The 13,848-nt window shown below is 43.0% G+C and overlaps 1 protein-coding gene across 1 annotated transcript in view; it reads right to left on the bottom strand.

Annotated features, from left to right (window-relative positions):
- Positions 1–847: 847 nt before the first annotated feature.
- The window catches only part of LOC138958706 (neurobeachin-like protein 1), a 76,608-nt gene continuing 63,607 nt past the window's right edge, over positions 848–13,848 (bottom strand). Inside the window, exons 52-58 of the mRNA XM_070329958.1 lie at positions 8,911–9,020; positions 7,038–7,210; positions 5,766–5,860; positions 4,311–4,427; positions 3,402–3,563; positions 2,900–3,048; positions 848–2,361 (exon numbers count right to left, since the gene is read on the bottom strand). Coding sequence (XP_070186059.1) covers positions 2,220–2,361; positions 2,900–3,048; positions 3,402–3,563; positions 4,311–4,427; positions 5,766–5,860; positions 7,038–7,210; positions 8,911–9,020 — 948 coding nt within the window. The 3' untranslated portion in view covers positions 848–2,219. The remainder of the gene's footprint in view (positions 2,362–2,899; positions 3,049–3,401; positions 3,564–4,310; positions 4,428–5,765; positions 5,861–7,037; positions 7,211–8,910; positions 9,021–13,848) is intronic.

Below are 13,848 nucleotides of genomic sequence, written 5' to 3'. Positions count from 1 at the left end.
CGCCATCGCCAGAACCGAGTGCAGTGGGGCAACCAGCACCTTCGCTGGACCGTCCGGAATCACTGGAGACACGTGTGGTTCAGCGACGAGTCCTACTTCCTGCTCCAGCGACATGGTGGTCGGAGGAGGGTCTACCGGAGAGTAAACGAACGTTACGCGCCCAACTGTGTGGATGAGGCACCCGTTCATGGTGGTGGAGGCGTCATGGTGTGGGGGGCGATCAATACCGCTGGAAGGCGCACCCTGGTGCACGTCCAAGGGCGCATAACTGCCCAGCGATACGTGGAGGAAATTCTGCGCCCACACGCCCTTCCTCTTCTGGCTGACCAGGATGCCATATTCCAGCAGGACAACGCTCGCCCGCACACAGCACGACTCACAACCCAGTTCCTCACCGACCACCATGTCCAGGTGCTTCCCTGGCCATCCATGTCGCCAGACATGAACCCGATAGAACACCTCTGGGATGAATTGGACAGACGTGTGCGCAGGCGAGAAGAAGCGCCGGTAAATCACCGCGATCTATTGCAGGCACTTCAGGAGGAGTGGGACACCATCCCACAGCAAGATATCCGGCATCTGATCCAGTCCATGCCCAGAAGGTGCCGGGCAGTTGTTGCTGCTCAAGGCAGTCACACCCCCTACTGACTTGACAGCCTCGGCACCCAATCGTATTGATTGACTGATTGATTTGAAGATGCAAATGAACTGTGTGTGCATTCAACTGTGTCCTTACCAAATTTCAAACAAATAATCTAAATATTGGATTTTCTGTTAATTTTTTCGAAAAATAAAACAAATTTGGCAAGTAGCAACTATGCGTTTCTTTTTTTGAACAGTATATATACATAAGGATCAACAGATATGTAGTCTAGATATCCATGTACATATTGTGTCAAGTAGCAACCCATTTTGAACAAGTGTAAGATTCAATAATTCATGACAAACGCATTCAAATAATGCCTTCAAAACAAAGCAAATACATAATTTACATCACAGAATTCAAAAATTTTTTTTTAAAAGAGAGGGGCGGATGATAAATAAATAGAGTACTTTTTACAAACATTGCACTGAAAAGTCCTGATTTCATTTGTTTTGACAATTCTTATGAACACAGTTCATCTACACAAAATGCTTTTAGCCCTGAAAAGTGTCAGTTTAGTTCTCTTGAGGATGCTTATTTTGAACATTTTTTCTTCTCTTTTTCTGTACAGCTTTTGCTTTAATTAACCCGATTAGGTATAACAAGAGATTTAAATTCATTAAAGAAATAATGTCGTCCATTGTGGCAATATAAGAAGAGGCTATAGTAGCTACCGCCTAGAGGTTTTGAACGGAGAAGGCATTGCAAGAAAACACACTGCACACTCCTTCACAGTCTAACCAATGCTATGCCATTACTTATCACTCCTCTTCAGACATTTTCAGAGGACTTCCCCAACAAGTCATCTCTCTCCAAGAAAACAACACAAAATCACAAAGTATGACAGCTGAGACATATCAGTAAATCCGGACTTGGAAAAATATAAAAGGAAAATAAATACCATGATATTAAATTTTTGGACCCAGCCAGATATCAACAAGGTTAAATAAAATTTAGCCTAGATAATGACGGTTCACTTGGGTTTTACAGCTATACATGAGTGGTTTTACTGGGCAATATTGTTTTCACACCAGCCTGTGTATATATGTACAGCAAGGAACACTGAACAATGCTTGACCTTGGTCTAATTCATAAATATGTTATTCACACATACTACGATTGCACAGAAGTGGCTTTCTCATGTTGTTTCAAGGCCATCTTGACCTTGACCCCCAAAAGACAAAGTTGTTCCCACAGATATACATAAATACATTGTTGCTTGCTGTTGATGAAGATCACCACCACCATCTCCTCCCTGACCCCATTCCTCTTTTTAAAAAAAAGAAAAAAGAATGCAGGTAGTGTGGCTAATTTTTTGCAGCACAACCATGATTTGATCTATAAACACCTGTGCTTTGAAGGCAACCTTGCCCCTTGCTGTAAAACAAACGCAAGGCTTTAGTCCCAACTCTAATTGGTAGAGCATTGTGATGCCCTCTTCGTTCCAAACTTTCCGCAGTGACCTTACACTCAACCTATAAATACTATGCAGTCAACGTGTAAATGGTTTGCAAACAAAGCATATGACTGGAACATATCTTGATAAGCGTGTGACGAATGAAGGATCCTCTCATGGTTATCTCACATCAGGTTTGCCTTTAGCGCCGACAATGATGAGTTTTCCGTCACGCAGACCCACCAAGATGTGGCTGTTGCCATGGGTTACAGTCAGGCACTGGATCTGAACCAGTAGCTGCAGGGCTGTCGCAGGCTTCAGCCTACAAAGAAACCATGGGTATTTTGTTGGTACATTTAGTATGTATAAGTCGATTCCTATGATCCTCTATCTGATCTGCATCTTGGAATGTGTGTGTGTGACTGTGTGTGTGTGCATGTAGGCATGCATGTGTGTGTGTGCGCGTGTGCCTGCTGGCGTGCATACATAAGAACTAGTGTGAAAGTCTGATGCCTCAAAGTCTCTTGACTGAACTTCATTACTATATCACATAAATTCAGGCTTGGATGAGACCTGCATCACTTCTTGTCAATCATTTTGACTGAGAAATTTGTTTAGTCCAAAGTTGTTCTCAAGACACAAAAACTGAAAAAGGAGACAACAGGCTACTCCTGCAAAATAAATCAAATCATACATGGGATATCACTAATAGTGAGCAAAGCTGTGGTTTATACCAACCTTTTAGGGCGAATTTTGACAAACAAAACTCTTCAGCTCAGGCTTGGACTTTTTTTCTTGAAAAAAATCAAATATTTATCAGAAGAATTTTTTTAATCATGTTTGCAAATGAAAGAACTGACCCAAACAACTGGAACACAGTGAGCTGTCCCTCCACATCTCCCAGCACCAAGTGGTCATCGGCGATCGTCATGTGACTGACAGCAGCAGTCACACGGCGTGAGCACAGGTACTTGCCGTTCACTGAGTACTGGTGTAGCACAGGCTTCTCCTGGTGTCAACATGGACAATTATGATTAGGGATGCTTATAATAAAGGTAAACCATCTAAAACGCCATTTTGGAAACGTTTTCTGGCAAATTTGACCCGAAGAAGTCCAATGGACATTTGGCGCACTATAAGTTAGACACACCTGCAATGATTTATTTTAAAAAGCTCTTTAACAATGCTAATCAATTAAATGAATGTGCATAGGGGAAGCTTCCCCAGGCAAACTCTACTGCATCAGAGTTCCATTTCAGTTCATCAGCCTTGTTTGTAAATGCTAGGATTTACCCATAAGTCTAGTAAACAAATTGGTGGGAATTTAGGAACTCAAATCTGTAATCCAACAAATAGTCTTACCATCTTCCCAAGTGCGTCAATCTCCGCGCAGTAGAGAACAATCTGTCCCATGTCTGACACGGACAGAAGCGGAATGTCCAACCTGCACGAGGGATCACACGGAGGTCGTAGCGTTCTCATGTAGTGACCTCTTCGCACGGTGTGGAGAATCACTGTGCCATCCTGGTTCCAAGGGAAAAAGAATTATTGAAGTAAGTCAATAAATAGAATGCATCTTGAAGAGGGTATAACATCAATCAAGTCCTGAATAAATAAGTACCGAAGAAGTACATACACAGACAGACAAAGGTACAGTCACACAGATATATGCACCGGTGCATACACTTTAAAGGCATATGTACTCGATGACTATACATGCTAATTGCTTTACCAACAGCTGGAGACATGCTAAATTAAGTTCCCTGCAAAATATTGTGGTCTAGGACCCCTTCAATGTTGAGATATGTTAATTTTCATTTTGATCTGGATCGTCCTATTTATAGATTTGGCAACACATGTAACGTTGATGCAAGGGAGCTAACACCGCGGCTTTGTTGACATCCTCACTTTTTCAGAGGCTAGAACAAGCTGTAATGCATGTATTATGGTCCGCGCATGGTGACATATCGTCATTATATGGTCTTATGGTGCGTTTGACATCGATTATGGGCAAACTACACTTTGTAAACACGGGAGCGCGTACATATGCCTTTAAGACACAGATTCAAAATCAAACATACGCATAAGCCAATCCAATCCAGTTCAACCTATCCTACCTTAATTAAACCAAACAAAACCATGTCAAACCAAACTAAACAAAGGCCTTCCAAAACTTGGTCACGTGTCAAAATTTGAACAAGAATAACTAGGCAAAGTATCCTAGAATGTGATCGTTCCCTGTGACAGCAAGCCAAAAAATGCTGGTCATACCTTGGATGCTGAGACAGCCAGATCTAGCTCTGTGGACATGTGGACAGCAGTGACCTCTTCATCATGACCATAGAGTGTGATCACAGAGCGTGTGTCTATGTTGCTGCTGAATCCTCCCTGATGGTGAAATAAACAACACAGATACAACAGAATGCATACACTCACTCACCAATTAAAGGTACTGAACTTGTCAAATCCAGGTGCACGGAGCCCCTGGGGCTTTTAGTCATACCTCAGGCAGCTATCCGTTAGAAGAACTACCAAGTTTCATTGACTTGCACCCAAAGAGTCTAGAACTGCGATTTTTGTACGAATTAATTTTGTACTCGGACCCGGCATGGTCTTGGCCTATTTTTGGATCTAAATTTAGATCAGGTAGATCACCACATCATGCACAAAAAGACACGTCACTAAGCAAACTATGTCAGACGTCATCATGAGTTTGTGTAAAACAAAATGGAGGCCGGAATCACTCAGTTGAATCGAACTCCGACCAAACACCACGTAATAACTAGGTTAATTTATGCACTCGCGTGAACAAGAAACTGTCGAGCTTCACAGATGTCGTCGTTGGGTAGTTTTGGGTTTGTTTTACTACCATAGGAGGATTTTTGAACTGTAAATGCACTCAGCTGCAACAAAAACACAAAACGAAGGCTGTGAGCTGCACTGTGCCTTTAAGGAAACTATGAGTGAATTCTATACTTTCATGGGTAATAATAATGGTAATAATTATGGGTCTAATGGTCATCGTATGTGTGGGTAGAGGGGGGTCATGTAAGACAAGAAATTTAGATTTTATTGATCAAACACAAGGTTTGCTTCAAGGGGAGAGAGAGAGAGAGGTGTTTGTGTGCAGGGATGATGCTGTATGCTAGTTTGTGCATGTATTCATGCAAGTTGAGGACTGGGTGGCCGAGTGGTAACGCACTTGCGCTCGGAAGCGAGAGGTTGCGAGTTCGACCCTGGGTCAGGGCGCTAGCAATTTTCTCCCCCTTTTCCTAACCTAGGTGGTGGGTTCAAGTGCTAGTCTTTCGGATGAGACGAAAAACCGAGGTCCCTTCGAGTACACTACATTGGGGTGTGCACGTTAAAGATCCCACGATTGACAAAAGGGTCTTTCCTGGCAAAATTGTATAGGCATAGATAAAAATGTCCACCAAAATACCCGTGTCACTTGGAATAAAAGGCCGTGAAAAGTAGCATATGCGCCGAAATGGCTGCGATCTGCTGGCCGATGTGAATGCGTGATGTATTGTGTAACAAAATTCCATCTCACACGGCATAAATAAATCCCTGCGCCTTGAATATGTGCGCAATATAAATTGCATAAAATAAAAATAAAAAAATAAATCCCTGCGCTTAGAACTGTACCCACGGAATACGCACGATATAAGCCTCATATTGATTGATTGATTGATTGAAGTGTATATATGCTTGGGTGATTAGTATTACCTGCTGCTGTATTTCCCACACCATGCAGGTGGTGTCCCTGGAGCCTGTTATCAAGTGACGACCACAGTGATCCAACGACAGGCACGTGATGATGTCTAAAAAATACATCAACATCTTCACCCAATATTAATCTTGTTCAGACTACAACAATTGTTCTATTGTTGCAATGCTGTACATGTACACAAAAGAAGTAAAAACAAGTTGTTGTTTTTTTCAAAGAATTTTGTTTTAAAAAAATACAGCAGAGGAGGTTGATACATAATTTGGCTATGGTATCTATACATATGAACACCCTTTGACTGGAGCTACTCATATGATGAAGATTTATATCCACAACTGAAGCTTGTCCAGTCTTGACGTAAGGATTTATCTTCAAGTCTTAAACCATTTGGTTTGAACATTTGGCCTTGCAGCTATTTTCCAGCATTTGCAGCTATTAGAAGTAATGTAACAACAAACTTTGTCATCATTTTCACGAGTTTTCATTCACAAACACCTGGGAAATAAATCTCATGTTCCCCATGCAATAAATCGAGGTGGTGAAAGGGTTTGAGCTTTCAGGTGAAACGTGGATTGTCAAAGTAAAAGCCAATCAGGCTGATTGTTTGATGTGTGGAACCATCGCGGCTTTGGATTTGTGTTTCCGAGGACAACGATTGTAAGCATTCACTCTCAAAGACCCAATCAATGTTGATAATTACCGCGGCAACTCTTGGTCAATTTGCAACTTATCTCTGTAATCGCAAAATGTACAACGAAAAGTCATAAACACTTAAAAAGAAAAGAAATATGCTCAACACTTACTGAACTCACACGTATGATCGCAGCTCTGTACATTTTCAGACTGGAAGAAAAGCGTCAACAAGCTACGTTTGACGTCACATACAAGGTTGATGTGTTATCTCGAGCTACTGTGACGATGCTTTGTGGCCCGGAGTTGGATTCTAAAAATTCGTCTCCCTGTGGGTTATTGTGCATTTTGTTGCACAACCAAAATGATGACAAAAACGATGTTTGGTGGCTTGTCGTCAGACCAGCATTTTCTTGTTGGTCCTCGGGGAGCATATCGCCTTTTGTCTCATATTTATCAACCGCGGCCTTCGGCCTTGGTCGATAAAGATGAAACAAAAGACGATATGGTCCCCTTGGACCAACAAAAAAGCTGGTCTGTCAACAAGCCACCAAACATCTTATAATTTTCCATTAGAAGCAAGGTAGCATCTAGCAATATTCTCTGATCAACAGAAAAACAAACCCCGCACAGAAACTGACCTATATGCCGGACAATATGGTTGATGGTCATGGTTCTGTCCAGACGATACACCTGCAGACTGTTATCCCAGTACCCCCCGCTGATCAGCAGGCGAGAATCATGCGTAACTGTAAACAGCTTGGCCTCCATCTTGAGCCCTGGGGCGAATGGACCGCCTATTCTCCTTTTGGTCCTGTTAAGACAGAAAATAAAAATCAGAAAAGACAGCAACTAGGGTTGGGAACAGGGGTCAAAACAGGGTTCTTCAGCCCAAACTCATCATGGGTCAATGGTACATTACATACATTTTGATTTGACTAGCCATCACTCAGGCAAAGTTTGTTCATTGACTCATTAAATCTAATATGCCTGTAAAAATCGGAAAACAGACTGAGCTAGCAAATTTGAAGGTGGTCAACAAATTTGATGATGCATTGGATAAATAACCTGTACTACTTTGGTCCCAGTCCCTGCTAGAACCTCCTCAACATTTTAGCCTCTCTTTAAATTGTTTCAGTAAATCAACTGTTAACAAGGGTTATTTCTGTTTATACAACTCCTGTAATGCAACCGAGGGGTGGATTAAATCTAGTTGATTATTTTTAGACAAGTGAGAAATTAGAACGAACTACTTTGATTACACCAAAATCACACGTGGATTATTCGAAGTAAGAATAAAGAGGGCTAAAAAATAATCAATACTAGAATTTATTTTTAGAACATGACATCATTTGAAACCCAGACGATTGGACCCTGTTGCGGAAGAATACAACGTTGACTCAAAACTGTAACAACAATGGCTGACGTGTATAAAGTACACGCATACCTCGCCAGGTTTGTTTTTGTGACTAGTCGACAGACGATGCCATTTGCTTTGTGTGTGTTTTTGTTGTTGCTTACTGTACATGACATACATTACGTTTAAAATCCAGTTCTTTAACAGGCAACAAACCTTGCAAATTTCCAGAAGCTGCAATCTGAAGCGACCTATCTCTGATTCTAGCAGACGATCTCTCCAATGTTTAACACAAAATCAGCAAACTCTCCTGTCACATAGAACATCCATTATATAGTGCAATGTTGAAATGAAGTTACCGGTCTGAAACATTTAGTCGTTTCTTCTGAGACAATCCTTGTTCTCTTATCATCTACAGATTTACCGCAGTCTTCACCACGCGAATTCACAACAGAAGTCAGACTTTCGAACATACAATCTACGTAGGCAAGCATGATACGTCATGACGTCATATGATTCCTAGCATATTGACGTAATGCTAAACATCCGGTTATCCCGAGTTTTCTCCGTAATACATGTCCGTGGGTTTTTCAATGTTCGGTTATTTCCGTGGCTTCATGCGGAAAGGGAACCGTCGTCTGCAATCAGTCAACGACATGGACCATTCTGGTCCTTGTTGCTGACAAAAACATGATTTTAACACAGAATGTAATGTCAGAATAGCTATATAAACGCTATTGTGTTTTAATCGTAGCAATAGGGTCCGATATTTAGACGAGACAAGTATAATGCCGACGAGTCGGAGACTAAGAATAAAGTAAAACAATAGGGACTATTTGAATGACGCGCATTTGACACCGAGTGATTAGGCTGAAATGAAATTGCCTACAAAATGTCGTCTGCATGACTGCATGTTTGACCCGTGTTGTTCTTTGTATAAATAGCTTAAACAATGACGACAACTCGTTGATTACTGGAAAATAAACCACTCGTGGGTATTTGCAGCCGCTTGGTAATCCACTCGTGTGTTGTTTAAGCTCTATTTATCTCTCTCTGGTATATTTCCGTGTTTTTTTTAAATGTATCTATCAATTCATCAATTTTGGTGCTTTAATATCTTCTTTTGCATGTCGAGTTTGTCAAACTAGCAAACTTACTTTGGGTTGAGCATGGTGGCATCTTTCTCAAAGGTGTAGTAATGGTTGATGTTCTTGTCAAACGGCAACCAGCCGTGAACACCAATGATGCCATCTTCTGTCACTGTGATCTAAAGCAAATAATTGAACAAGCTTTTTGTAACTTGTCATAATATAAGCTTGAACACAGTATAAAAATCCTCAGAACAAAGAAAACAAAAGTCAGTTTAGATCTAAGAAATTCTGCCAGTTACTTGAAAAACAGAATCCAATTAATATTTGTTCATGTCCAGTTATGTCAGGAGAAATCTCCTTCATACATTTCAGCACATTAACCTTTCAAGAAAGCTGTTGAACAGTCCGATCTTGAGAAATGTCAACCCTTTCTGCATCAAGACTTCAAAAACAAATTTGTCTTCTAAACATAAATATTAACTGTTGAAACCAGCAGGAACCACCAGGTGCTGAGAGAGGAAATCTGGCCATTGCCGGAGTCCCTGCACAACAAGCTGTACGGGCCAGTGGCTGCGCTGCAGAGGACCACTAATTAAAAATTTTAGTAATAAATTTTCATTTGATTAATATACTTACCCAACTCACATATAGCAATTAACTCTAGTTCAGTGCTGGTAACGCTGTACGCATCCCCTTGGTAACAAGGGAAGCCCCTCTAAAAAAAGAGTGACCAATACCCATAAGGCCATATTAATACATACTTCCGACTTCCGTATGCGCGCGCATACGCCGCCATATGCATCATTCCAAACGAAGCCCAACTCACTCCCCTTTTTTAGAAATCCACCCCCCACAGCGGGGAGGCGGGAGGGAATAAACGATGTGAGTTGGGTAAGTATATTAATCAAATGAAAATTTATTACTAAAATTTTTAATTAAATTACATATCTTACCCAACTCACATATAGCAGATTGCTACTATAGGTGGAGGGCACTTAACCCAATCAGGAATTGAGAATCTGTCCTGCCGCTAACAGAGCAGGTAACCCAGAAACACATCCTATCTCAATGCATAGGCATCTCTGAGATAAACACCAATGAAAACCCTTTCAATAAAGCCAGCAAGCCGACTCAAGAACACAGTTCCGCCAGGAGACCAAAACGAAGAACAGCTAGAGTGGAAGCCCCATCTCTTGCCCCGTGAGGCCTAGCTGTAGTAAAGGGCAAAACTGCCCTGACATCCCCTGCCTGACTCTGCCACCATACATAAACTTGTCTAACTATGGTGGAGACCCAATTGGCTAACACTACTCTCGAGAAGTCTTTAAAGCGCACCATAACGAGTGAGATAAAAAGAAGTTCCTGAGATTCCGATCTAGTGTGCAGAGTCCTTAACGGAAAACTGTGGAGGGCTATAACCGTACAAAAATGTACATCAGAATCTCCAAGAGCCATAAAGATGCTCAAGAAAGGAAAATAGAGTCCGCGCCGTTCGAAGGGGGAGGACTGACTGACTGCCCCCCCCCCCCCCCTGTCTACTGCCACCACTTGAAGGCATACCTGAACACTGTGGCAGTCCATCTAGGCAAGGTTGACCTCAACAAGTCATTACCCCTACCAAAGTTGAAAGACATTCTTTCTTCCTTTATATAAATTAATCAGTGTTTAACATCGTATATAACCGTTCAAGGTTAAAGGGCGACGAAGCAGAAAGATAAGAACAAGAGCCCTTAGATTTAAAGATCTCGAGCAATCCGTGCAAGTCAGAAAAAATCTTCAAAACTCGAACAGACCAAAAGGCTAAATATGGCTCTAGGGGAGCCAAAATAGTGATTAAGATTTGAACGGTGAATCAAAGTTGGTAACTCCAGATTCCGCTTATATGCCAGAAAACCCAAAAGAAACCTAAGTGCCATAGATCAGTCTTTCTCCAAAAATCTGTCTATAGCAAAATCAGCAGAAAAAACACTTACTCCCACTTCTCACAGAAGCTACCCGAGTAAGCATGGCCGATTTCCGTGTTGATCAGCAAGGCTAGTTAAGTAAAAGAGTCAAAGAATCCAATCCCAAAACCCTAAAACTAGGAGCAAAGTCCAAGAAAGGACTGCAGATCAGCTTTCAGCAAGCCTAAAGTAGGCCCTCTTAAACTTGCTGGCTAAAAAGCCACCAAGAGAAAAATTAGCACCGAGCTGTCTCAGTAAAACTGATATCACATAATGTCTTAAACAAAGACGTGGGAGAAAAAGAACGGAAAGCCAAAATAGGTGGCTCGCCACCTTCATTGTACCGAGAGAAGAGGAGTTCTATCCGTTAAAACATAAGCCATCTGTTCCAAGCCAGACAACAAGACAAGTACCAGTCCAGAGTTGACGGGCAGAAGAGCCCGAGCAACTCAAAAATATCCTACAGTAGACACCCGTGAGAAACGAGTGTGAGCAAAACCGGAGCCCTCTTGCCAGCCTAACGAGGTCTGGCAACCCAAAAAGAACGGGCCCAAACTGTGCGACCGGCAGGCCACTCAAAGTAAAACAAGAGAAAAAATTTCCATGCCCGGCAGTCGGGCGACGAAGATAAGCAAAAGGCGAAAGTACCAAGAGGCAAAAACTCATTATTAGAAATTACTCCCATTCCCCTGGAAGAACAAAAACACGTGGTCAAAGAGAGTCTGCTCCAAGTGGCCATGTGGCCGACAGACTTAGAGAGTCCGCCCAGTCATAGAGACTCTCATGAAGGTACTTCGCTGCTAAAAAGATCTCGTGATGGTAAAACCACCAAAACCTCTCATGTTCCGTGAGGAAGCGATAGGGAGTGAGAGACCCCCTTTTCTTGATGAGAAAAGCCCCCTGTGGAGTTGTCTGCTTGAAACAACACATGTTCCAACCCTTTGTTCTATTGCTTAACACCCAACAGACCACAAAGGGTCCTATAAAAGCTGAGAAGCCTTAGACATCTAATGTGCTCCAGCCCTGCACTCCCAGTTACACCTGGAGTAAAGGACTTCTATCAAGGGCCGCTTGCACAATCTCCAAGAGATCCAAAAACGGCTCAACAAACGTATGACTTAGAAAAAAAAAGATCAGAACCCTGAAGCTCTGAAATACCAAACGAACCATGAAAGAGAACCAAAAGGGAGGCATCAGTGTCTCCCTCCATAAAGAGGGAAACCTACTCCCCCCCAGCCGCTGTGTTAAACACAAAGGCGAAAGAAGAGTGATGCCGAGAACTAACTTCCAGTTGACATAACTGCCACAAGTGTGAAAGAAAGCGTGCTTTTGTGTGCCTACCAACACCCACCGCTAACTTGCCTCAGGGGGAAGAAAGGTGGATATTAGACACAGAACCCTGCCACGAACGCGAGGGTAAGGAGACAAAAGATAAAGTCGAGAACGGCGAGCCTGAAGCCTTTATTTGAAAACAATAAAAAGCCAAGGCCTGCCGTGCGCTTTCCTTCTGCAGTGAGCTTTTAAGATAGAGAAGAATCCCTGTGCATAGAAGCGAACTCACAAAAAGGAACCTTCAAGAAAAGAAGAGATTAAAGTCTCGCCAAAAGAACAAACCTTTTTGAAAGAGACCTACACCCAGGCTAAAAGCAAAGCTACATCCTTCGTATCCGCGTCCTGACGGAAAACAAAAATATCCAGATAGGACGTAACCGCGCACGAGAGAGCGCAGAAACAAGATTTGTTAAAAAGCGGTAAATGTAAAGGAGTGCGGCCATAATGAAACATAGCCAGGAGATCCTTGTTCTGACAGAGAGACAGTCACTCCTAGCTATTAACAACCAGACGGATGTTCGCCAATTCCGGGGAACCCGGTGGCGGATCCGTAGAAAAAGCAAACGAATCAACTACGTTCTTAAGCTTGGAGTAAACCGAAGCCTACGGATAGCGATCAGCGCGTGACGCGCTGCTTGAGCAGATGACGCAAGCTAAAGCCCCGCCACCGCAGGGGCTAAGCCGAGCGTTGCCCACAAAGGAAGTGGTAACAAAGGAGCCTCAATTGTGAAAAAACAAATTTCACAAGCCCAAACGACCCCAACAGAGAATCCAAGAACACAACGTTCTAAGATTCCCTTAAAAGGCTCAGGTCAGCTAAAAATGCGCAAAACGCGGCAAAGCTGAAGTATGAGCTTCCCCCTGAGATGCCAACAAAGGCAGAGATGGGGAAAAAGCATCGATTGAGTCCGCAAATTGATCCTAAGAAGGAGCAAGACACGCCAAAAAAGATGGAGGAGAAAAGGCAGATGACAATGCTACCGCTAACCCTACAGGGAAAAAGCGCGTAGTAACCTCTGCCATCCATGTAAACAAAGATGGCAGCTTCGCTGAAAGTCAACAAAGAGGCGTCTCCATCTGCCCCAGAAGCTAAGTCTTCCAAATCCTCATCAACCTGTACAGTGGTATTCCAACCATCTACAAAAGGATGAGAGCCGGAACCAATCCCGAAAAAGCAACACTTGCCAAAAGGGAAAGGTTCGGAACAAATTTCCCAAAAGCCGGAACTCCGAAAGGATATTCCATCCACCTGCCTCATACCAGCTGAAAGCCTGGAAAAGGAAGTGGATTTAGCCTGAGTAACAGCAGAGGAACCGCAACAACGGAACCGAAAGCCGAAGACTGATGAGCGCCAACTACCAACACCACAGTGTTAACGGCAGAAGGCTAAACCATCCTTTAACCGGAAGCCACAGCCGCAAAAGCGTTAGCAAAATCGGCCAAGGATCGGCAAAAATCAGAACCAACCGGATGCCTAAACATGCACCAGAAGATCCTATTGTACCTTGAAGCCGCTTAAGCCACCAGTGCCACTGCACTTGACAGCCTAAACGGCAATTTGAATTCAGTGCAACCACCTCCGCGGAAGCACCGTCTTCTGAACAGCCGTCAGGCACTCCCGTGCCATCCGGAAGCTGACCCCCTGCTTGACTCCCATAGTCAAACAAAGAGCCAGCTATACTGTTCTCTTCCTGCCCCCCGGGCGGAAGCGAAAGACGCACACCCGTAC

This window comes from Littorina saxatilis, linkage group LG2 (assembly GCF_037325665.1).
Source record: "Littorina saxatilis isolate snail1 linkage group LG2, US_GU_Lsax_2.0, whole genome shotgun sequence".
NCBI classification, from domain to species: Eukaryota; Metazoa; Mollusca; class Gastropoda; order Littorinimorpha; family Littorinidae; genus Littorina; species Littorina saxatilis.
The sequence above is the reverse complement of the archived record's forward strand: the minus strand, read 5'-3'. Positions and strand labels throughout refer to the sequence as shown.